This window comes from Ctenocephalides felis, unplaced genomic scaffold (genome assembly GCF_003426905.1).
Source record: "Ctenocephalides felis isolate EL2017-DRISC unplaced genomic scaffold, ASM342690v1 CF-g0.4_SCAFFOLD_01170, whole genome shotgun sequence".
Classification (NCBI taxonomy): Eukaryota; Metazoa; Arthropoda; class Insecta; order Siphonaptera; family Pulicidae; genus Ctenocephalides; species Ctenocephalides felis.
Window position 1 is genome coordinate 80438351 of NW_020537324.1, and position 26492 is coordinate 80464842.

Here is a 26492-nt window from a genome sequence, read left to right on the forward strand (position 1 = left end):
TTTAAGATCTGATACTTTGTCAAGACGAACAATAAGTTACTATAATTGTTGAGTATTGTCATTTAAAACAATGTGATGCTTCTATAGTATTTTCAAGCTTCTAAACGTCTTCGAAAAATAATATTTTTAAATTGTAATGAGAAGCAAAAATATTTAGTAATTATCATAATTATTATATATAAAGTTAGAAACAAAATAAAGATTACGCAGAGGTAATCTGTATGATATAAAATATTTTGGCGCAAATATCACTTAAAAAACCGTTACATTTTTACAAAAGATGATACAAACATCATTATCTATCAGTCCAATTCTATTTATTATAACGCGATATGAAGCCCTTTGGAAAGCAATAAATATTCAGTTTAATGACGAGTTGAGATAATATTTGACATTTGTTTATCTTATAGAATCACTTGAAGATATAGCTGTTTATGCGATTGTAGAATTTAAAGATAAATTTGTTCCGAGAAATTTAAACTTTAGTGTATTTTGTATCAAATAGCGCTTATGTAAAAATACCGAAAATACCGATATTTTTAGGGTAAATTCCGGTATTAATACCACCGAAAAATCGGGCGGTTTACCGGTATCGCATTCCCTAGTACACAGCACAAATGTTTTCAGGCATTTTTCATTAAATCAAGATTTGTAGTGCGATGTAATTTTAAAATGTTTATTTATCTATGCCGCAACTGTGCACCCTCTCAAGCATTTAATAGTTTATTTGCAGACAGCTTCTTTGTTATTTTGCTATTCATAAAATTTACCTAATGTCCATTGGACAGATGTAAATTATATCCAAAATAAAAAAAAAAAATATCTATGCCGATTTCCTTGTTGATATCGGTAATCTTACAACGACAGGATTCTATTCACATACACAACGACTAATCCCAATCGACTCGTGTTGAAATGATATGGTCGAGAGTGAATGAGGTAACGCTATTTCCGTTGCTTTTGTACGGATTTATACACTAGTCGCGCCTAAAGAAGTTTTACTACTTGCAGTCCAGACTATTTACGTGTATGTTTATTCATATGTATGAATATAACATATTTACCCATTATCCTTTTTCTAGGAAGAGAAAAAGATCCAGGAACGCAAACGCAACGTCCTCTACCTAATTTCCCACTATCTGCGAGACAACGGCTTCCGTCTAACATCCGAGACGTTGTTTCAAGAAGGACAACTGTCCGAGACCTTCCAAGTGTGCGACAATATCGATTTGGAGACGATTCTGCAGGAATACGAGAACTACTACTATCTGAAATTCCAGAAACAACCTAAGATCATCAAGAAGGTGAAGAATGATACTAGCATCGCCAGTTTTGATAACAAAATTAGGAAGGTGAAGAGCATTAGTAGCAGCGAAAGCAAAAAGAGTGCCTCTGATGTTGCTTCACCGAAAGACTCGAATGAGAAGAAGATGCCGTCGAATATGTCGATAAAGGTCAGTAGGAAATGTAATGAAAATCTCTTTAATTTCCCGTAGGTAGTTATAGTAATGGGCCGAAAATCGAAAATGAAAATTTTTGCATTTCTCGACGTTTTGAAGGTTTCTGAACATTTTTAAGGGGCATACCTCAGAAACTAAATGAATGTGTGTGTGTATGTATGTATGGATACAATTTTTCGTCTACGTATTCGGGTGTACGGATCAACCGATTTGAAAAACCGGTTCAAAAAACATTCAATTCCTATTGATAGGGAGATGTGCTGATTAGTTTTTGGCAAAGGCAGGTCCAGCCGTTACGGAGATACGGAGCAAAGAGTGCAGAAAATAGAAATCGAGTTTTTGAGAGAACGGAGTGTCGGATTTGAATGATCTAAAAACTCTCAGTTCGTAATGACGAGGAAAAGTGGTTATTATTTTTTGGCAAATTATATATAACTGTAACAAATGTAGCTGAATGTACTTTGTATAGCTTGCTATGAAAAATAAATAAAAAAAAAACTTTTTGGCAAAGGTAGGCTCAGCGGTTTCGGAGATACAGAGCTAAATGTGCAAAAAATGGCAGTTTTTGAGAGAACTAAGCGTCCGATTTAAATGATTCAAAGAACTTTCTGCTTGTTTCAACAAAATAATTGCTTTTGGAAAAACAAATTTGCTTCTAATTTTTTTTTAAATATTTTTGTAATTTTGGATTAGAAATACAAAACATTCAAAAAATTACCCAGGCTAAGCACAGTCTAAGCGTCACTCTGGTGCAAATGCTTACACAAGTGCGTTTAGACGCTTTATGTACTGGAGAACTTTTCCAATTTTGTGAAAACTATTGAAAAATGTGAAAATGCCGCCAAGCTAAGCACAGTAAAAGTGAAAATGTCACACAGAATTATTTGCAAATGCGTTTAGACTGTGACTATGACGGGAGCACTTTTTCAATTTTGTGTAAATTTTGACGCAATTATTTTTTTTTTGAAATTGAATTCGAAATGAAGTGACTAAATGATTGTTAATGTTCTGGAGATAAATTGATTTATGATTTATGATTTACATTCGATTTGCTCAGATATAACAAGATAGTAAAAATAAAGAAAGTTACAGTATTTGTAATAATAGATTTGATAACGTTTAAAATTTCTCGAATATTTCATTACGGGAAGTTCCAGCAATTTGCCTTAAGGCACGATGCCATACACCACTAGTTATTTTTAACTTCCCGTAGGGCAAGTTATAGTAATCGCAAAAAAATCGAAAATGAAAATTTTTATATATCTTTATTACGTTTCAAAGGTTTCTGAACATTTTGGCATACCTTGGAAAAAATGGATGTATGTGTGTGTGTGTGTGTGTATGTATGTACGTGTGTGTATGTATGTGCGGATACAAATTTTCGTCGACGATTTCGGGAACACGGATCAATCGATTTGAATAATTCAAAAAACATTCGATTCGTATTGATAAGGAGACGTGCTGATTAGTTTTTGGCGAAGGCAAGTCTATCCGTTCCGAAGATACGGGGCAAACAGTGACGAAAACGGTAACTCAGTTTTTAAGAGAACGGAGCGTCCGATTTGAATAATTCAAAGAACATTTTACTTGTATTGACAAGATGACTGATCAAAGGCAGGTCTAACGGTTTCGGAGATCTAGTAAAAAAGTAGAAAAAAATGCCATTTGACGGTCAAAAATGATCAATAGACATATGCACATCAAATTATCAGATATTCTATAGAGATTTTGACAATAAGTATAAATTTTGTTTACATTCCTATGAATTTCGTACTAGTGTTTACGCGTTAGACGGCGACGCGGCGCTTACGCGCTTTGATATTTCGTCTTTATGCAGTTAAAGCAGTACGATTGCTTGGAAAAAAGTTTAGATCTTCCAAAATATGTCAAAATAAAATAAAGAAAAATTAAAAAAAATTTTTTTTTCAAAAAAAAGTAATTTTTTGTCCAATTTATAGTTTCTCAAAAATCTTATTTTTTCGAAGTAAAATTTTTTTCAAAAATGTTAATCGTTTTTAAAAAAAATAATAATTTTTGGTACGGGAAGTTCCAGCAATTTGCCTTAAGGCACGATGCCTTAATTGCCTTAAGACAGAATTCCACTTACAGCTAGTTCTTATATTTATCTTCTATCTATTTAGGTGACTGCTTTGTCGAGTGCTCGCTTAGAAAATGGGACACCGACGCCGTCAATTAACCCGTATCAAGATTTGCCGAATTTGGTCGAACGTCCCAAGAACGTAATTCGACCATTGTGCGAATGTCCTGGTTTTGGAAACAGCGAATGGCGCGAAATGGCAGAAATTGTATCCAGGGAGATAATTACTTATAATTTGAACGTGCGCTGGGACGATGTACAAGGTAATAAGGGCCGAAGGCCGTAATAAGAATTTTACTCTTTTTCGATCCCTTGTTTATAGTTTATTTCTTAAATTTTCCTCGTGTGTTGAAGACAATTGTGTGTCAATATGGGCACGTGCCAACTTTTCTTTCTTTCTACATGATTCCAAAAAAAAATCTCTAAAAGTTTTGGCTCTTAATATTAGCGTTTAGATAGTCCGCAATTCAATTAAACGTTTTTTTTTTTACAAAGCATTTATCCGATATCTAATATCATTTTTTGCAAATTTGCAAGTATACACCGACTTGGTGAAAGGTTTCTACATCAGACAGTATTATATAAAATTAAATTTAGCATAAATTTGCCGAATATCACATTTATTTTAGACGAACCGTTCATAAGTTACAAGAGATATAATAAAAAGTGGACCAATGGGTTGCCAAACTATAAGGGTCAAGATGTTGTCACGTCAAATATGGCATGTGAGGTATCAAATGAAAGGTCTCATCGAGTACTATCCAAATATCATATTCACAAATCAATAGGGTTTCGAACAATGTACTTTCCTGTATCCAAAATCTTGTTACTAACATTGTTATATCAAAAAAATTGTATAATTTATGTTTGATCAATGCAAACATAAATTACACATTAGAAATAAACAATTATTATAAGCCTAATAAAATATAAGCAAAATATTTTAAGCTCGGAATAATTATCAATAAAGACATTCAAATTATATATTACATTAAAAAAATTAAACGATAACAAATTACAATTTTCATTAGTTTAATATTGAAGCAATATTTAGAGGGTAAGTAATTTATAAATGTTGTTAAGTGTCGTAATATTGGAGTTCACAAATGGCGAAGAACTACGAAACTTTTAATTGAATTGTGGACTATCTAAATGTTAATATTAAGAGCTAAAACTTTTGGAGATTTTTTTTTATTAATTTGGAAGAATTTGAGACCATGGGATTAAAGAAAATGTCCATATTAAGGACCACCCTAATATATATATATATATTTTCTCTCACTTTTTTTCAGGCAAAATTTCTCTACATCTTCTGTCATCTCTACATCCTCTGGCAATCTTAATTTGTTACCAAACGTTTTGTAGCAGGGTTAATTTTTCATTGACTTCTCATGTCGAGTTTTAATTTGCTCGTCAGTAGAGTCCTTATTGTCCATTTTTATGTTTTATTTCTCCATTTAATTTGTTAATAATATCTAGTATAGGCAACACACGCACACACAGGTCGTCATGCGAATGTCGTTCATAGAGGACACAGGTAGTCATTGGGTTATTTGTAGTTTGGTCAATATCTTGAGTCAATATGTCAATATTATTGACTCAGGGAGCGTCCGTTAATCACGTGATCATTTTTTTAAGGATTTTTGGACTCACTCCTCCTGGGTGATATTCAAAATTACTTTTCCTTCCACCACCAAAAATTTGGTATATAATATTTAATATCACGTGTATTTTTAGTTACGAGAAAAAATTGTGAAATATTTGATTTTGAAATCTCAGGATTTTTTTTTAATTCAGGTAAAAAATGATTACACGTGATATCTTACTATACCTCTCCCTACCCTACGTGGTATTTTGTGATTTTTTGTCAAACCTCGAGGTCCTTTTCCTCCTCCTAAAAACCCCCACATAAAATATAATGTGTATAAAAAATATATTTATATAATAAAAAATATATAATAAAAATATTTATATAAAAGTTATTTTTTTCCTATACCATTAATGCTCTTTTTCCAACTAGAGAGCTACAATAGAATGTTCTTTTTTTCTAGTGGAGTTTTATCTAGTTTCCAATTCCACAGGTCATAATCACGCCAAGTCCTTGCTGGTGGAATCCCTAATATATCCTTTGAAATATCCGCACTTGTTCAAAGGAATTCTGACCCCTTGGAAAGGGATTCTATTACACGGACCTCCTGGCAGTGGGAAGACTCTTCTGGCCAAAGCAGTTGCAACCGAGTGCAAATCCGTGTTTTTCAATGTATCTACGAGCAGTCTCATATCGAAATGGAGAGGAGACAGCGAGAAATTAGTAAAGGTAACAAATCCTAATATCCTAATTTTTATTAGTTTATATTATATTACATTATTTTCATATCTCATACGGACAGAAGTGCCTGGTGTGAGAGATTATGAGAACAGTTTTCTATTATAATTAAAATATCTCTATCTTTATATAACTCTTCGGTCTTCTTTGTCTTCAATTTTCTTATAGTATTTCTTTATTTTTTTTTTAAATTTATCGTCATCAGTGGTCATCTCAATATCGTTTGGCAATTCATTATATATTTTACTAGCGCTCCATATGACATTTCCTCTCAATTTATCCTTTCTATATTGTGTTCAATGTGAAAATTGTTTTGTTGTCTAGTGTAGTGTTCGTGTATATCTTGATTTGTGTCTATTGTTGTACTTGTTTTAATTCTGTTATATTTCATTTTGTGTATTAATTTGTATTTCTCTATTTTTATTATGTTGTTTAGTGTATGAATATTCGTTTCTGTTTGTAAGTATTTGGTGGGTGTTAAGTGTGGAAAATCATACGATATTTTTATGGCTTTGTTCAGTATTCTCTGTATATCATTTAAGTTAGCTTTAGTTGTTTGACTCCAAGTATTTATTCCGTATAAAATTATGGGTATTATATGCGCTTTTAAAATCAATATCTTATTTTTTTCCTGAAAGGATGGATCCTTTTTAAAGCTCCTGTTAATGCCGCTATCTTCTTTTTAATTTCATTTATATGTTTTGTCCATGTTAGCTTTTCGTGTATTATAAGGCCCAAGTATTTTATATATTCCACTTCTTCTATATCTGTATTATTTATTAACTTCCCGTAGGGTAAGTCATTGTAATGGGCCGAAAATCGGAATTGAAAATTTTTACATTTCTCGACGTTTTGAAGGTTTCTGAACATTTTGGCATACTTCAGAAAAAATGGATGTGTGTGTATGTATGTATGTATGGATACAAATTTCCAGTCACGTTTTAGGGCGCACGGATCAACCGATTTGAATGGTTCAAAAAACATTCGATTCCTATTGATAGGGAAAAGAGCTGATTAGTTTTTGGCAAAGGCAGGTCCAGCCGTTTCGGAGATACGGAGCAAAGAGTGCAGAAAATAGAAATCGAATTTTTGAGAGAACGGAGTATCCGATTTGAATCATCTAAAAAACATTCAATTAGTAATGATTGGGAGAAGTGTTTATTAGTTTTTGGCAAAGGCAGGCCCAGCCATTTCGAAGATACGGAGCTTAATATGTAAAAAATGGCAGTTTTTGAGAGAGCTAAGCGTCCGATTTAAATGATTCAAAGAACTTTCTGCTTGTCTTAACAAAATAATTGATTTTGGAAAAAAAATTTGTTCCAACTTTTTTTTTTTTTTTAGTTTTTTGTATATCGAAAATATTTCAGATTTTATTTTTAATTCTGACTATTAGTTCTAATATACTTTACAAATAATTTCAACTTTGCAATTCAGTTTATATAATTCTTATAAATATTAAACAATGTTACAATATTTATAATAATCTATTTGAAAACATTCAGTATTCCTCGAACATTTCGTTACGGTACGGGAAGTTCCAGCAATTTGCCTTAAGGCACGATGCCATAATTGCCTCAAGACAGAATTCCACTTACAGCTAGTTTTAATGTTTATTTTAGTAATTTCCTTACATTTTTTTGTTTAAAATGTATATACTTAGTTTTTCCAATGTTGATCGTTAATTTATTTTCAATTAGCCATTCATAATATAATTTCATGTCTTTGTTAATGATTTCTTCTAATATTTTTTCGTCTTTGTCTGCATAGACTATGGCAGTATCTACGGCGTATAGGATGTATTTTCCCATTAATTTTGCCTCTTGAAGATTGCTTGTATAGATGAGATACAATAAAGGTCCTAGAACTGAGCCTTGTGGGACTCCACAGTTTACTTTGCGATGTCACTTGCCACATTATCAAACCATGGTCCTTACTTGTCTTTCTGATAGGAAATCTTTGATAATGCTAAGTGACAAACCTTTTAATCCCAGCTCTATTAGTTTCATAATTAATATATTATGATCCACCGTATCAAAAGCTTATGAATATCGCTACTGTATGCTTATTCTCTTCAAGGTGCTCACTTATGGTATTAGTTAAATCCGTCAATGCACCTTGAGTATTTGAGGACGGTAAAAACCATATTGATTTTTGTCAATTGTTTGAATGAGAAGATTAAGTAATCTTTCTCTTATTACTTTTTCATCAATATCCTTATTTTTATTGATTTATCTAATTCCTCTTTTATTACCAGGTGCTCTTCGATTTGGCACGTTACAACGCCCCTTCAGTGATATTCTTAGACGAAATCGAAGCCATCAGTTCACACAGGGACTCGCCATCAGAGCATGAAGCCTCTCGCAGATTCAAAAGTGAACTTTTGAGACAACTGGATGGCATACAGGACCATAAGGAGGATCATTTGCTTTTGCTCGCTACCACAAACCTGCCTTGGTAATAATGATTAGAACAAAATCACTTGGTTGTCCGTTTAATAATAATTTATTAACTTCCCGTAAAATATTTTTTAACTTCCCGTAAGGTAAGTTATTGTAATGGGCCGAAAATCGAAATTGAAAATTTTTACATTTCTCGACGTTTTGAAGGTTTCTGAACGTTTTGGCATACCTCAGAAAAAATGGATGTGTGTGTGTGTGTGTGTATGTATGGATACAAATTTTCGCCCACGTTTTCGGGTGTACGGATCAACCGATTTGAATGGTTCAAAAAGCATTCGATTCCTGTTGATAGGGAAAAGAGCTGATTAGTTTTTGGCAAAGGCAGGTCCAGCCGTTTCGGAGATACGGAGCAAAGAGTGCAGAAAATAGAAATCGAATTTTTGAGAGAACGGAGTATCCGATTTGAATGATCTAAAAAACATTCAATTAGTAATGATTGGGAGAAGTGTTTATTAGTTTTTGGCAAAGGCAGGCCCAGCTATTTTGAAGATACGGAGCTAAATATGTAAAAAATGGCAGTTTTTGAGAGAACTAAGCGTCCGATTTAAATGATTCAAAGAACTTTCTGCTCGTCTTAACAAAATAATTGATTTTGAAAAAAAAAATTTACAAATAATTTCAACTCTGCAATTCAGTTTATATAATTCTTATAAATATTAGACAATGTTACAATATTTATAATAATCTATTTGAAAACATTCAGTATTCCTCGAACATTTCGTTACGGTACGGGAAGTTCCAGCAATTTGCCTTAAGGCACGATGCCATAATTGCCTCAAGACAGAATTCCACTTACAGCTAGTTTTAATATATGTACGTTTCAAAAGTTTCTGAACACTTTGGCATACCTTAGAAAAATGGATGTGTGTTTGTATGTGTATGTGTGCGTGTGCGGAAACAAATTTTCGTCGACAATTACGGGAACACGGATCAACCGATTTGCATAATTCAAAAAACATTCTGGCAAAGGCAGGTCCAGCCATTTCGGAGATACGGAGTAAAGAGTGCAGAAAATTGAAATCGAGTTTTTGAGAGAACGGAGCGTCTGATTTGAATAATTAAAAAAACATTTTATTTAAATTGACTAAGAGAAGTGTTAAAATTTTTGGAAAGACAGGTCCAGCGGTTATGAAGTTTCAATAAATTTCTTTTAAAAAATGTCAAATGGTCATTAGGCATATGCGCATCAAATTATAAGATATTTTAAAGGGATTTTAATAATGTGTACACATTTTATGTAAATTTTTTTGGGTTCCGTACCAAGATTTTTAATTTTAAAATTCAAGTAGATGGTTTAAACAAATGTCCTCGACATTTTAGACAGATGGAATAATCGATTTGTTTGATTGAAAAATCATTGGGTTCGTACTCGATCGCGAGGCGTTTTTGCAAAAGGTAATTTTGCCTTTTCGGAGGTATGGAGCGCAAAGGTGTAAAAGCAGTCATTCATTTTTTGAGAGAACGGATCATCCGATTAGATTAATTCAAAAAAGACTTTGCTTAAGTAGACGGTGTGCAAAAAATGTTTTACAGAAAATTTCGTAATTTCGAAAAATTTCAATTGTTTTTTTTAAAAAAAAAGTCAAACTTCTAAAAAAATTTCTAAATTTTCAAAAAAAGAACAAATTTTTATAACAATACTCAAAGTTATTTGTTGAATACGCTCGTCGTCTAATTCAAAAAGCATTTATAAGTTTTACAGTATGTATTTATAATAAACTAGCAAACCCGACGAACTCTGTTTCGCCACCAGATGGTTTCGTGAGAAAGATGAAGAAATTTTTTGTTTGTTTTATATTTGAAAAGGAAAAATTTGATTTTATTGCACAACAGTAATGAATTTATTTCGATTACAAAAATGAGGTGTTTTTTAGTTGAACTTCTCTAAGTAAATGAAAGTGAATCCGCAAATTATCCGTTTCATTGAAGTGCTCTTTGGTAAACCACATTTTTTGTTTTTTGGTCTGGCGTTAACACAAACAAAACGGATGGTTTTCCAACTCGTGAACAGGCAACGTATAACTGCCCATGTGAAAAACAATAATTTTCTAAATAACCTATTTGAAATTTATCCCGCAAACACTATGCGATTGGCCTTGCGACTTGTTATTGCGAACGCAAGGCGAACTGGAAATTGCAATCGTTTGAAGTCAAACGGAAGACCAGTCGGAATCATTGGTATGTCACCAAATCGCCAGCAATTTTTGATTGAATGGTGAAATTCAGTGCGTCTACATCATATTTCTTGGCGGCAAAAATTGCTCGTTGATTTAACCAAGCATAATTCTGATAATTCTCACTAATGTCATTACTCAAATTTTTAATTACGGTACGGGAAGTTCCAGCAATTTGCCTTAAGGCACGATGTCATACACCACTAATGTATTTCTTTTTTCTTAGGGAGTTGGATTGTGCAATGCTCAGACGTCTAGAAAAACGTATCCATATAGATTTGCCCGATGAGAAAACAAGAAGTATGATGATCACTAAACTGTTACCCAGGTCCATTCGGTGGCCTATAAACGAGATGAAGGAAATTCTCGATAAAACTATTGGATATTCGGGTGCTGATATTTATTTAGTATGCAAGGAGGCTGCTATGGTTGTTTTAAGAGAATCTGTGAAGGCTGCTGAAAGTAAAGGTAAAGGGATAAATGAGGTACGCGATACAAAGGTATATAATTACTACTTTTTTAGGTAATAAAGTTGTTCCTGAGCTTTCGGTAGATTTATCAACGATAACAGCTCAGCAATTATTAGACGTTATAAAAAGAACAAAGCCCACGGCTTATCACTTGGTGGAAAAACACAGAAATTGGGCAAACGTCTTTGGATCCACATAGTAAAAAACTAACAAGTAATTTTACATAGATTTCTTAGATTATTTTTATAACAAATGAAATATTTTTTGAGATTTTAAGAAATAAATACAATTAGTTTTTCGTAAAAATTTTATTTATTAATACATAATGTTAAGTAAGTAATTAAATTATTATGATGACGTAGACATTAACACTTCTTTTTGCCTGGAAAGAAAAGAAATAATAAATATATGGAGTCAAATATATATATATATATATATATATATATATATATATATATATGTATATATATTAGGACCACTCTAATATATATAAATTCATTTATTATCTATTACTACCTTTCATTTGCCCATGATACAATCCAGTATAATATCCGCTCATATACCAAGACATAAGCATTGCTGCCAAAGCATCATTTTGTTCGGGGTCGCTCAAGGGGCCTCCATTCGCTAACATTGGAGGCAGGGGCGGTTGTGGCGGTAACAAACCTGGCCCGAATAGGTCAGAATCTAAAAATAAAATATATAACGATGTAAATTTAACGTTTTGTTATTTATTTTTAATATATAGCCCACAGATTTCTTCCAAGTGGACTCAAAAATACAATTATTTTACATAATGAATAACAATTAAAATATATACAAAATTACAATATATAGTTATTAACATAAAATGCTTAACATAAAATTACATATAATGCAGAATGTAACAATATTATTTATAAACAGAATAAGATAAAATAATGAGATATTTGAAAAGAAAATAAAAGGGTTAACTTGTGCAGATGGAGATTATTCGATTATTAGGTGAAGTGTTGTGAATATCTATTTTATTATTAATTAAGATAAAGTTAGAGGACATAAATAAAATTGGCGAATTTAAGAGAGAATTATATTTAGAAGTAGGATAATTGAAAAATAATTGTGAACGCGTAGATAGCCTTGGAACATTAAAGGATAGTTGATTGAGAATAAGAGGACAGTCTATAGAATTATTGCAAAGTTTAAATAAGAACATAATTGTACAGATAAATCGACGTGAGGCAAGGGAAGGAATACTAAATTTTTTTTAGTAAAGTGTTGGGGTCAAAGTCAGAGTTGTTGATTTGATGAGGATACCAAACGATCGAACCATATTCTAATTTTGAACGTACATTAGAATAGTACATGCAAAGAAGTGCATTGGTAGATTTAAATTGTTTACAATTTCTCAGTATCAAACCTAACGATTTATGTGCTCCATTACAAATATCATTTATATGATCTGTGAAAAACAAACCAGAATCAAATAGAACTCCTAAATCTGAAATTTTATTACATCTATCAATGCTGGTGTTAGAAATTTTATAATCAAAATATATTGGAACGCGCTTGTGTGAAAAACTAAGAATACTGCACTTTGATATATTTAAATGCAATTTGTTATAGACACACCAAGAGTGGAAAGAGTCAAGTTGAGACTGTAATAATAAGCAGTCATCAATAGAATTTATTTTGAGATATAGTTTGAGATCATCTGCAAATAATAAATGTGGACAGCTAATAATATCAGATATGTCACCAATAAAAAGAATAAATAGTAGTGGACCGAGAATGGATCCCTGAGGAACACCTGAACTGATATTTTCAATATTGCTCAAGAATCTATTAAGATAGACAAACAAAAAACTGTTTACGATTATGAAGATAACTCTTAAAAAATAAATAAGTGAAGAATTAAGACCAATCTTAGATAATTTAGTAAGAAGAATGTTATGATCAATTTTGTCAAAAGCTTTACTGAAATCATTGTAAATAACATCAACTTGTCCATTAGTGTCAAGATTCTCAGCTATATATTGTTTAATACTATACTACTAATGTTGATTAGTAGAAATTAAAGTTCCAACAGAACCAATTATAAGTAGTTCTCTATAAATAATTTTTTCAAATACCTTAGCAAAGTTTGATAATAATGATATCTGCCTGTAATTAGTAATGTTTGATGTATCGCCTTGTTTAAAAGTTGGAACTAATCGTGCAATTTTCCAACAATTTGGACAAATGTTTGTACGCAATGATAGATTAAATAAAAATGCAAGTGGATCAGATAGAGCAGATGAGCAATCACGTGTAAAGAAAGATGGAATACTATCGAAACCAAATATTTTGGAGTTTTTAAAACTTGCTATTGCCAGTTGCACAGTACTAGAATCAATTACACCTATATCAATCATGATTCTATCATTATGATCAAACAAAATGGGTATGTCATGTTTAGGCTGATAAATACTAATAAAGTAAGAATTAAATGCATCAGGAGAATATTAGAAGCAGTCTTATTATGCAAAAAAGACCAGAAATATTTTGGATTAAGCGATAGTTATTGATTAAAATGAATGTTTACCTAAAGGTTTATCAGTCTTGTTTTGTTTGTTCTTCTTCGGTGTCTTTTTCTCTGACTTCATATCATCATCTTCCTCTAATTTCTCGTAATAAAGTTTAGCCTCTTTAATCTGCTTCTTCTGTTCCTCAATACCCCACGACGGCATTAACCTTTCTAGCTTGTCAACTTGCTGATTAGCATATCCTAAAAACAACGTAAGAGTTAATAAAAACACGGTTTGTGTTTGTTTTCAACCTGAATATTATCCGGACCTAAAAATTCTATCAAACAAGTACTGTCGTGATAAATATCGACAATAGTGGCTTCATAATCAATTTTATCCTGTTTATAAGTAGCACGACAATCGCTTCCTATTTCCCAAACAGCAAATTCCTCAACTAAATCAAAACCATGACTTCCCTCTTCAGAATTTTCGGAGTCTTTGCGAGATTGTTTATCTTGTTTTCCAGAAGTGACTTCAGCCAATTTCTTGGCAATATCTTCATGAGTTATTTTCGACATTTCGTTCCAAGTTTTGACTATTATGTCGTCGTTTGCGGCTATATCGAAATCTTCAGATTCTATTGAGAAATTATCCTAAAGGAAATACTCACATAAAAGTAAAGCCGACACTGTCAGTGCATAAAATGCATGAAACTAACCTCAATGTTTCTGACAACTAAAACATTGTCTTCATCTGTCATAATTGTAAATGCAACTCGGCGAAGCTGAAATTTATAAAACTAATAAATATATAATTATGTACTTGTTTTATGTCAGGATGTGATAATTTATATTGTTAAATTAATAGCTGAGAGCTGAATGCTACAGGCTACAGGTGAGTTTCCACAATCCACACCAACTTGTAAAAACTGTCAAAACCTGTATGAAACGTTAAAATTACAAAACAAAAACTAGTGGTGTATGGCATCGTGCCTTAAGACAAATTGCTGGAACTTCCCGTACCGTAACGAAATGTTCGAGTAATTTTGAATGTTTTCAAATATATTATTACAAATACTATATAACTTTCATTATTTTTGCTATCTTATTGTTATATCTGAGCAAATCAAATGTAAATCATAAATCAATTTATCTCCAGAACATTAACAATCGTCATTTCATTTCGAATTCAATTTCAAAAAAAAAATAGTTGCCTAATTTGCACAAAATTGAAAAAGTGCTCCCGTATAGTCACAGTCTAAACGCATTTGCAAATAATTCTGTGCGACATTTTCACTTATACTGTGCTTAGCTTGGCGGCATTTTGACATTTTTCAATAGTTTTTTTGGAGCCCAATTCATATTTTTCTTCTTTTTAATTTACGTGACCAAAATTTAAAGTTGAAACAGATTGAACGTTCTCAAAAATGCATAATTCGATTTTGATAAAACTTGACGTACATTTTTACTATAGTTTACTAAGATTGTGACCAAAATTTAAAGTTGGATCATTCAATAGCTTCTGAGATATGCGTGGTTGATAGGTGGCTGGCTCAGAGCTCAATACTAACATTTAAGGTTTAAATCATTTCTAAATATGCCGTGGACCCCCATTTTTATTTTGTGGACCCCCAAATTTTGTTTTCCCTGCCGTGGACCCCATGAATGTTGCCTTGGACCCCTGGGGGTCCATGTGGACCACTTTGAGAATCACTGGTCTAGGGTTTGCATGTCAGCCATCTTTGAATATCGATAGACATTAAAATGTCAAAATTTTAGTTGTTTAAAATAGTGGAAAATAGCAAAAATATAATTAAAAATCAAACAATCAGTTTAATAGTAGCTAAACGTTTGATTAATTTACTTAAAACATATTTAAATAAAATATTCAAGATGCATTTAAAATTATTTTGACAGTTTGCATGTCAGCCATCTTGAAATATCGATAAACTTGCACAAAACAAGTTCAATTATATTTTAATTTTATAAAATTAAACGTTTTATGCTAAATTTAACGTCCATAATTATTTATTACCATTTATTACCAGAAAATAAATTATTTTACCATTTATTATTTTCACCAAGTATCGATTTAAGTCGATGTTATTTTCCACATCGATATTTCTAATCACATTCCTTTTCTGCAATTTTTCTTGAATCCGCACTTTGATTTTAGTCCGTTCTAAAAATATATGTATAATTATTTAATAGAAATGGCTGCCAGGTTTATTACAAGATTGGTAAGAATTTAATCAAATTAATCAAAATCACCCTCAAAACTATGACTTTTATTTTAACAAATGTTTGCACAAAATTGTTATGTCAAATGTTATTTAACACATTGCGCAAATTAATTAAATTAGTATCAAAATTGAGGACAAAGTAATACTTGATATTAACAATGTGTATTTATTTGTATATTTATCATTTTAGTCCCGGTCCGTTCCATCTGTCTCAAACCGTTCCTACAGTAGTGATGTGAAAAAAGTAACTTTAATTCCTGGTGATGGAATCGGTCCAGAAATTTCAGCAGCTGTGCAGAAAATATTCACAGCAGCTGATGTACCCATTGAATGGGAAACTGTTGATGTTACACCTGTCAAGGTAATTGTAATAATTGGTTTTTTATAAACCTAACCTTCAATATTGCGACAATTTTTTTAGTACCCCGATGGTAAATTTGGAATCCCACCTGCAGCCATTGAATCTGTTAACCGTAACAAAATCGGTTTAAAGGGACCTCTTATGACACCGGTCGGAAAGGGGCACAGATCTCTCAATCTTTTGCTTAGAAAAGAATTTAATTTATATGCTAACGTCAGGCCTTGTAGGAGCTTGGATGGGTAAGGTAATAGACCTAGCGTACATGTACCTGTTTTTAATATTTGTGTTTTCTTTTTTAGTTATAAAACTCTATATGACGATGTGGATGTTGTGACAATTCGTGAAAACACAGAAGGTGAATACTCTGGTATTGAGCACGAGATTGTTGATGGTGTTGTGCAGTCAATTAAACTAATTACGGAAGATGCTTCAAAAAGAGTTGCTGAATATGCTTTTGTTTATGCCAAAGAGAACGGCCGCAGCAAAGTTACGGCTGTACATAAAGCAAATATTATGTAAATATTTATTTATTTTATTTATTTATTTTAAATATATAGCCGACAGATTTCTTCCTCTTGGCTATAACAATACAATTATTTTACATAATGAATAACAATTAAAATATATACAAAATTACAATATATAGTTATTAACATAAAATGCTTAACATAAAATTACATATAATGCAAAATGTAATAATATTATTTATTTACATAATAAGATAAAATAATGAGATATTTGAAAAGAAAATAAAAAGGTTAACTTGTGCAGATGGAGATTATTCGATTATTAGGTGAAGTGTTGTGAATATCTAAGTATTTCATTATTAATTGAGTTAAAGTTAGAGGACATAAGTAAAATAGGCGAATTAAATAAAAGAGAAAATTAGATTTAGGAGTAGGATAATTAAAAAATAATTGTGAACGCGTAGATGGCCTTGGAACATTAAAGGATAGTTGATTAAGAATAAGAGGACAGTCTATAGAATTATTGCAAAGTTTACATAAGAACATAATTGTACAGATAAATCGACGTGAGGCAAGGGAAAGAATATCAAATCCTTTTAGTAAATTGTTATGGTCAAAGTCACGTTCAGGGTAAATTTTATATGTTTTATAATAAAGATATTTCAGACATTTTTGCTGAACCTTCTCTATCGCATCAGAGTTGTTGATTTGATGAGGATACCAAATAATCGAACCATATTCTAATTTTGAACGTACATTAGAATAGTATATGTAAAGAAGTGCATTGTTAGAATTGAATTGTTTACAATTTCTCAGTATCAAATCAAAAGATTTATGTGCTCTATTACAAATATCAGTTATATGTTCCGTGAAAAACAAACCAGAATCAAATTGAACTCCTAAATCTGGAATTTTATAAGCTGAAAATCAGCACCAACAATATTAATTTCTTGTTTTCTTCATTTTAGGAGAATGTCAGACGGTTTGTTCTTGAGATGTTGTCGTGAAATGGCTGATAAGTATCCTGAAATTAAATTCGAAGAGAAATATCTGGATACAGTTTGTTTGAACATGGTGCAAGACCCCAGGAAATATGATGTATTGGTATGTACTGTTAGGATACAACTAAATGTAAATCTGTTGGTTGGTTTTAACCAATTTTTTTTTATTTAGGTGATGCCAAATCTGTACGGTGACATTTTGTCTGATATGTGCGCTGGTTTAGTAGGAGGTCTTGGTTTGACGCCATCAGGAAATATGGGACTTAATGGAGCGCTATTTGAATCTGTAAGTATACACTTGAGTTATTGATTATTAAATATATGAACTATCATATATGTGATGTAGGATAATTTTAGTTTTCCATCGTTTAGGGCATTTTTTTACATTTCTTAAAATGGCTTTAAAATTTTCATTAATATTACAATGTTTACTTCAGTAAAAATTAGATAAAATTTATCAAAATCTAGTAGAAACTATAGTATATAATTTTATGATGAAGTTTTGATCAAAACTTGTTAGTTCATTTTTTTTTTGTTAATATTTTTAGCAATATGTGAATTTTACACATTTTTTTTCATTTCTTTGAATAACTTGGAAATTTTGCCCCGGACATTTTGTTTTATATACATCAGTAAAAACTATATAAAATTTACTAAAATCTAGTAAAACCTTTTATATACACTTGTATATTAAAATTTTGAATAATTTGTAATTGAAATGCAGACTTTAGTATTTCTATAATTTAGAATTTAGAACCTTTTTTTACTTTTCTTCAAATAATTTTTGATTTTCTTCTTAAACATTATAATTTGTTTACTTCAGTAAAAATTAGATAAAATTTATCAAAATCTAGTAGAAACTATAGTATATACTTTTATGATGAAATTTTGACCAAAACTTGTTGGATCATTTTTTTGTTAATATTTTTAGCAATATGTGAATTTTACACATTTTTTTTATTTTCTTTGAATAACTAAATGTGAATCTATGAAAATTTCCAATTTTGCTCCGGACATTTTGTTTTATTTACATCAGTAAAAACTATATGAAATTTACTAAAATCTAGTAAAACTTGTATATTAAAATTTTGAATAATTTGTAATTGAAATGCAGACTTTTGATTATTTGCATTATATGGATTTAGGACATTTTTTTACATTTTATCAAATAACATTAAATTTTCTTTCCGGATTTTATAATTTGTATACATTAGCTATACTAAATAAATTAAAACTAGTTATACAAACTAAATTTAAACTAACAAATTAAAACTAGATAAAATTTACTAGAATCTAGTAAAAACTGTTATATACATTTGGATATTAAAATTTTGAATAATTCATACTTGAAATGCAGACTTTAGTATTTCTATAATTTTGAATTTAGAACATTTTTTTTACTTTTCTTCAAATAACTTTTAATTTTTTTTCGGGACATTATATATTGTTTACATTAGTAAAAACTAGATAGGATTTACTAAAATTTAGTTCAAACCGTTATTTACAATTGGATATTAAAATTTTGAGTAATTCGTAGTTGAAATGCGAACTTTAGCATTTCTATAATTTGCATAATATGGATTTGGGATATTTTTTTACTTCCTATCAAACAACTTCTGATTTTCTTTAAATTATGGAATTAAATTAAAACATTAAATTTAGAAAATTTACTAGAATCTAGTATAAACTATTCTTTACACTTGGATATTGAAATTTTGAAAAATTCGTAGTTGAAATGCGGACTTTAGTATTTCTATAATTTGCTTAATATGAATTTAGTACATTTTTTTTACTTTTTATCAAATATTTTTTTATTTTTACCTTGAACATTATAATTTGTGTACTTTAGCAAAAACTACATAAAATTTACTAAAATCTGGTATAAACTGTTCTATACACTTGGATATTGAAATTTTGAAAAATTCGTAGTTGAAAAGCGGACTCTCCAGTATTTTGATGATTTGCATTACATGAATTTCTAACATTTTTTTACATTTTTTTAAGTAACTTTTAATTTTCTTCTCGGACATTATAATTTGTTTACATCACTAAAAACTAGATAAAATTTACTAAAATCTAGTACAAACTATTATTTAGACATCAATACAAAATTTTTGAAAAACTTTAATTTTTTGATAATTTGCCATATAAAAATTCACAACATTTTGTTACTTTTTTAACTTCCTGTAGGGTAAGTTATTGTAATGGGCCGAAAATCGGAATTGAAAATTTTTACATTTCTCGACGTTTTGAAGGTTTCTGAACGTTTTGGCATACCTCAGAAAAAATGGATGTGTGTGTGTGTGTATGTATGTATGGATAAAATTTCCCAGACACGTTTCCGGGCGAACGGATCAACCGATTTGAATGGTTCAAAAAACATTAGATTCCTATTGATAGGGAAAAGAGCTGATTAGTTTTTGGCAAAGGCAGGCCCAGCCGTTTCGGAGATATGGAGCAAAGAGTGCAGAAAATAGAAATCGAATTTTTGAGAGAACGGAGTATCCGATTTGAATGATCTAAAAAACATTCAATTAGTAATGATTGGGAGAAGTGTTTATTAGTTTTTGGCAAAGGCAGGCCCAGCCGTTTTGAAGATACGGAGCTAAATATGTAAAAAATGGCAATTTTTGAAAGAACTAAGCGTCCGATTTAAATGATTCAAAGAACTTTCTGCTTGTCTGAACAAAATAATTGATTTTGGAAAAAAAAAAATTTTGTTCCATTTTTTTTTTTTTTTTTAGTTTTTTGTATATCGAAAATATTTCAGATTTTATTTTCAATTTTGACTATAGTTCTAATATACTTTACAAATAATTTCAACTTTGCAATTCAGTTTATATAATTCTTATAAATATTAGACAATGTTACAATATTTATAATAATCTATTTGAAAACATTCAGTATTCCTCGAACATTTTGTTACGGTACGGGAAGTTCCAGCAATTTGCCTTAAGGCACGATGCCATAATTGCCTCAAGACAGAATTCCACTTACAGCTAGTTTACTAATTTGCATGAGAAATTAATTGTTTCTACATATATCACATTGCAAACTGAATATGCTTTCTGTTTCTACGTATCCATAGTTAAGTTAGATTGTTTATTATAATGTATTAAGTATTCTAGATTTTATATTAAATAAAATACAAAATATTTTAAATTGCATTTCCGAATCTCGTGTTGGCGCCCCCTAAGGCGTGCGCCCGCATTTTTTGCATGCATATATCTTTCAAATAAGCTTTTGTTCATAATTTAAATTACTTAGCTTCATTATTACTATTGAAATATTATTTATTGCATTGACTACGTGGCTTTTGAATCATAGGGTGTTATTTTATCCCCAGGTGCACGGAACAGCCCCAGACATAGCCGGTCAAGACAAAGCCAACCCCACTGCCCTCTTGTTATCCTCCGTAATGATGCTGAGACACATGAACCTTACAAAACACGCAGACTTAATTGAAACAGCAGCCTTCGAGACAATCCGTGAAGCCAAATACCTAACAGGTGATTTAGGAGGCAACGCTAAGTGTTCAGAATTCACAAACGAAATATGTGAAAAGATATCCAAAGCAAAATGATTCCGCTAATTGAATCATTGAAAGCATTTAAATTAATAATTAAATCCAATAGGAAAATGTTAATAACAAACAAAAGATAGTGTAGATTTTAATTGAGAGATGGACAGTCGAGGTTGCCATGATGTAATATTTTTTTTGTCTTGTATATTATTTTTGTAACGGGTTTTACACAGATTTTCAAATATATATATATATACATATATAAAGTATTTTATCATTGCTGTTAATTCGTAGTCAATTACAATGATGTACAAATGTAAATTGAATATAAATGTAATTACTTAGTGTATATTTTTCAAATATTGTTTTTTTTTGTGATAGTATGTTCATAATTTCAATGTAAATACGTACCATCTCAGTTTTATGCGTTAACATTAACATTAACAGCAGAAGCAGTATTATTAGTAATTCTGTTCGCGCTGAATTGGCTTCTAATATTATTGTATTATTTATAATTGTAAAATATACTTATTTATTTCGAATGAAATTTGTTGTTTTAAATTAATTATAAATTATATATATATATATACTAGCTGACCCGGCAAACGCTGTTTTGCCATCAAAAATATTTTGCCGCATTGCAGAAGTTCTTATAATATACATGATATATCAATAATAATGTTATATTTTTATTACACAAATTTATTTACATTTTGATAATTAATTCAAACGCATCATAGTGCTTTATTTATTTTAATTTTATTTATGTCAAATAGTGAAATATTTTTTTAATCAATGAATAAATTAGATTTTAGTCTGAATCAACGCAGTACCATTATCTAAATATTTATATAATTTTTATATAAATATCAGATTTTTTACTTTTGCATTTAATTTAAAAATATTGAATGTCAATTTCATATATCCAATATGCACTAAATTTTTAAATGCCAAAATATTTCCTTTTTGTTTCGAAATTTAATATAATGATATAATTTATATCTATTATTTGATTGCCAATATTGCCTATAACATAACTTGGAATAATTATTTATTTATATATATATATATATATATATATATATAAATAAATAAAATAAAATAAGTTTTTTTTCCAAACAATTAATCCAAAATAAATTAGTATTTTGTGATATTTAATTATGACGTTTTAGAACTAGATACATCCCATCATCAGGTTTTGCTATCAAAATTATTTTTTATAAAATAACAATAACAATAATGATTACAGAATATTAAACACATTTTGAAGGAATAAATTATAGTTTTTCTTAAAAATAGAAAAATGTAGAAAATAAATAAATCCAGCACTTGTAAACAAAGTATTTAATGATATTTAAAAAATCTGAATATTCTTAAATAATTTATTTGAAGTTTTTATTTATTGTTGTTTGTAGATAATTTGCATTACATGGATTTAGGACATTTTTTCACTTTTCTTCAAATAACTTTAAATTTTCTTCATGGACATTATAGTTTTTCACATTAATAAAAACTAGATAAAATTTACTAATATCTAGTAAAAACTGTTATATACACTTGGATATCGAAATTTTGAAAAATTCGTGGTTAAAATGCGGATTTCCGTATTTTGATAATTTGCATTATATTGATTTAGGACATATTTTCACTTTTCTTCAAATTACTTTAAATTTTCTTCATGGACATTATAGTTTGTTTACATTAATAAAAACTAGATAAAATTTACTAAAATTTTGTTACTTTTTTAACTTCCTGTAGGGTAAGTTATTGTAATGGGCCGAAAATCGGAATTGAAAATTTTTACATTTCTCGACGTTTTGAAGGTTTCTGAACGTTTTGGCATACCTCAGAAAAAATGGATGTGTGTGTGTGTGTATGTATGTATGGATAAAATTTCCCAGACACGTTTCCGGGCGAACGGATCAACCGATTTGAATGGTTCAAAAAACATTAGATTCCTATTGATAGGGAAAAGAGCTGATTAGTTTTTGGCAAAGGCAGGCCCAGCCGTTTCGGAGATATGGAGCAAAGAGTGCAGAAAATAGAAATCGAATTTTTGAGAGAACGGAGTATCCGATTTGAATGATCAAAAAACATTCAATTAGTAATGATTGGGAGAAGTGTTTATTAGTTTTTGGCAAAGGCAGGCAGGCCAGCCGTTTTGAAGATACGGAGCTAAATATGTAAAAAATGGCAATTTTTGAAAGAACTAAGCGTCCGATTTAAATGATTCAAAGAACTTCTGCTTGTCTGAACAAAATAATTGATTTGGAAAAAAAAAATTTGTTCCATTTTTTTTTTTTTTTTAGTTTTTTGTATATCGAAAATATTTCAGATTTTATTTTCAATTTTGACTATAGTTCTAATATACTTTACAAATAATTTCAACTTTGCAATTCAGTTTATATAATTCTTATAAATATTAGACAATGTTACAATATTTATAATAATCTATTTGAAAACATTCAGTATTCCTCGAACATTTTGTTACGGTACGGGAAGTTCCAGCAATTTGCCTTAAGGCACGATGCCATAATTGCCTCAAGACAGAATTCCACTTACAGCTAGTTTACTAATTTGCATGAGAAATTAATTGTTTCTACATATATCACATTGCAAACTGAATATGCTTTCTGTTTCTACGTATCCATAGTTAAGTTAGATTGTTTATTATAATGTATTAAGTATTCTAGATTTTATATTAAATAAAATACAAAATATTTTAAATTTCATTTCCGAATCTCGTGTTGGCGCCCCCTAAGGCGTGCGCCCGCATTTTTGCATGCATATATTTTCAAATAAGCTTTTGTTCATAATTTAAATTACTTAGCTCATTATTACTATTGAAATATTATTTATTGCATTGACTACGTGGCTTTTGAATCATAGGGTGTTATTTTATCCCCAGGTGCACGGAACAGCCCCAGACATAGCCGGTCAAGACAAAGCCAACCCCACTGCCCTCGTTATCCTCCGTAATGATGCTGAGACACATGAACCTTACACAAAACACACGCAGACTTAATTGAAACAGCAGCCTTCGAGACAATCCGTGAAGCCAAATACCTAACAGGTGATTTAGGAGCAACGCTAAGTGTTCAGAATTCACAAACGAGATATGTGAAAAGATATCCAAAGCCAAATGATTCCGCTGATTGAATCATTGAAAGCATTTAAATTAATAATTAAATCCAATAGGAAAATGTTAATAACAACAAAAGATAGTGTAGATTTTAATTGAGAGATGGACAGTCGAGGTTGCCATGATGTAATATTTTTTTTGTCTTGTATATTATTTTGTAACGGGTTTTACACAGATTTTCAAATATTATATATACATATATAAAGTATTTTATCATTGCTGTTAATTCGTAGTCGTCAATTACATGATGATGTACAAATGTAAATTGAATATAAATGTAATTACTTAGTGTATATTTCAAATATTGTTTTTTTTTGTGATAGTATGTTCATAATTTCAATGTAAATACGTACCATCTCAGTTTTATGCGTAACAAACATTAACAGGAACAGCAGAAGAGTATTATTAGTAATTCTGTTTCGCGCTGAATTGGCTTCTAATATATTGGTATTATTTATAATTGTTAAATTTAAAATATACTATTATTATATGAATGAAATTTGTTGTTTTAAATATAATTATCAATTATATATATATATATATATATATATATATATATATATATACTAGCTGACCCGGCAAACGCTGTTTTGCCATCAAAAATATTTTGCCGCTTTCCAGAAGTTCTTATAATATACATGATATATTAATAATAATGTTATATTTTCATTACACAAATTTCTTTACATTTCGATAATTAATTCTGACGCATCATAGTGTTTTGCTTATTTTAATTTTATTTATGTCAAATAGAAATATTTTTTTCAATCAATGAATGATTTTAGTGTGAAACAACGCAGTACCATTATCTAAATATTTATATAATTTTTATATAAATATCAGATTTTTTACTTTTGCATTTAATTTAAAAATATTGAATGTCAATTTCATATATCCAATATGCACTAAATTTTTAAATGCCAAAATATTTCCTTTTTGTTTCGAAATTTAATATAATATGATATAATTTATATCTATAATTTGATTGCCAATATTCCCTATAACATAACTTGGAATAATTATATAATATATATATATATATATATATATATATAAATAAATAAAATAAAATAAAATAAAAGTTTTTTTTCCAAACAATTAATCCTAAATAAATTAGTATTTTGGAGATATTTAATTATGACGTTTTAGAACTAGATACATCCCATCATCAGGTTTTGCTATCAAAATAATTTATTATAAAATAACAATATTAATAATAATGATTACAGAATATTAAACACATTTTGAAGGAATAAATTATAGTTTTTCTTAAAAATAGAAAAATGTAGAAAACAAATAAATCCAGCACTAGTAAACAAAGTATTTAAGAATATTTAAAAAATCTTAATATTTTTAAATAATTTATTTGAAGTTTTTATTTATTGTTGTTTGTAGATAATTTGCATTACATGAATTTAGGACATTTTTCCACTTTTCTTCAAATAACTTTAAATTTTCTTCATGGACATTATTGTTTGTTTACATTAATAAAAACTAGATAAAATTTACTAAAATCTAGTAAAAACTGTTACATACACTTGGATATTGAAATTTTGAATAATTTATAGTTGAAATGCGGGCTTTAGACATTAATAATTTGCAATATGTGGATTTAGGACATTTTTCCACTTTTCTTCAAATAACTTTTATTTTTTTTGGACCTAAGTATTTGTTTGCATTAATAAAAACTAGATAAAATTTACTAAAATCTAATAAAAACTATTATTTACACTTGGATAATGAAATTTTGAATAATTCGTAGTTAAAATGCGGACTTCAGGACATTAATAATTTGCAATATGTGGATTTAGGACGTTTTTTTACTTTTTATCAAAAATCTTTTAATTTTTATCTCGGACATAATTATTTGTTTATATTAGTTAAAACTAGATAAAATTTACTAAAATCTTTAGTATTTTGATAACTTGCAATATTTAGGACATTATTTTACTTTTTATCAAATAATTTTAAATTTTTTTCTCCGACATTATAATTTGTTTACATAAGTAAAAACTAGATAAAATTTACTAAAATCTAATAAAAACTGTTATATACACTTGGATATTGAAATTTTAAATAATTCGTAGTTTAAATGCGGACTTCAGTATTTTGATGGATAAATAAATTTATGGATAAATAAATCCAGCACTGGTAAACAAAATATTTAAGGATATTTGAAAATTTTGAGCATTGTTAATTAAGTTATTTTCAAATTATTCACTTACAATTGAATAAGTAATTGTTGATTAATTCTTTAAATGAATCTGTGCGTTTATTTATTAA

The 26492-nt window shown here is 29.5% G+C and overlaps 3 protein-coding genes across 3 annotated transcripts; 2 read left to right on the forward strand and 1 right to left on the reverse strand.

Annotated features, from left to right (window-relative positions):
* Positions 1 to 915: 915 nt before the first annotated feature.
* On the forward strand, positions 916 to 11186 carry LOC113367742 (katanin p60 ATPase-containing subunit A-like 2). Its single transcript, XM_026609323.1, has 7 exons — positions 916 to 939; positions 1083 to 1454; positions 3602 to 3821; positions 5640 to 5875; positions 8139 to 8338; positions 10744 to 10985; positions 11041 to 11186. Exons 1-7 carry the CDS (start codon positions 916 to 918, stop codon positions 11184 to 11186), a joined length of 1440 nt encoding a protein of 479 aa, XP_026465108.1.
* Positions 11187 to 11489: 303 nt separating this feature from the next.
* Positions 11490 to 14400, reverse strand: LOC113367743 (survival motor neuron protein). Its single transcript, XM_026609324.1, has 4 exons — positions 14192 to 14400; positions 13802 to 14126; positions 13551 to 13733; positions 11490 to 11674 (listed from the first exon to the last, which is right to left on the reverse strand). Exons 1-4 carry the CDS (start codon positions 14231 to 14233, stop codon positions 11490 to 11492), a joined length of 735 nt encoding a protein of 244 aa, XP_026465109.1. The 5' UTR covers positions 14234 to 14400.
* Positions 14401 to 15606: 1206 nt separating this feature from the next.
* LOC113368253 (probable isocitrate dehydrogenase [NAD] subunit alpha, mitochondrial) lies at positions 15607 to 21439 on the forward strand. Its single transcript, XM_026609814.1, has 7 exons — positions 15607 to 15712; positions 15906 to 16076; positions 16137 to 16315; positions 16376 to 16591; positions 17512 to 17647; positions 17717 to 17830; positions 20891 to 21439. The coding sequence occupies exons 1-7, from the start codon at positions 15665 to 15667 to the stop codon at positions 21125 to 21127; spliced, it is 1101 nt and encodes a 366-aa protein (XP_026465599.1). The 5' UTR covers positions 15607 to 15664; the 3' UTR covers positions 21128 to 21439.
* The last annotated feature ends 5053 nt before the right edge of the window (positions 21440 to 26492 follow it).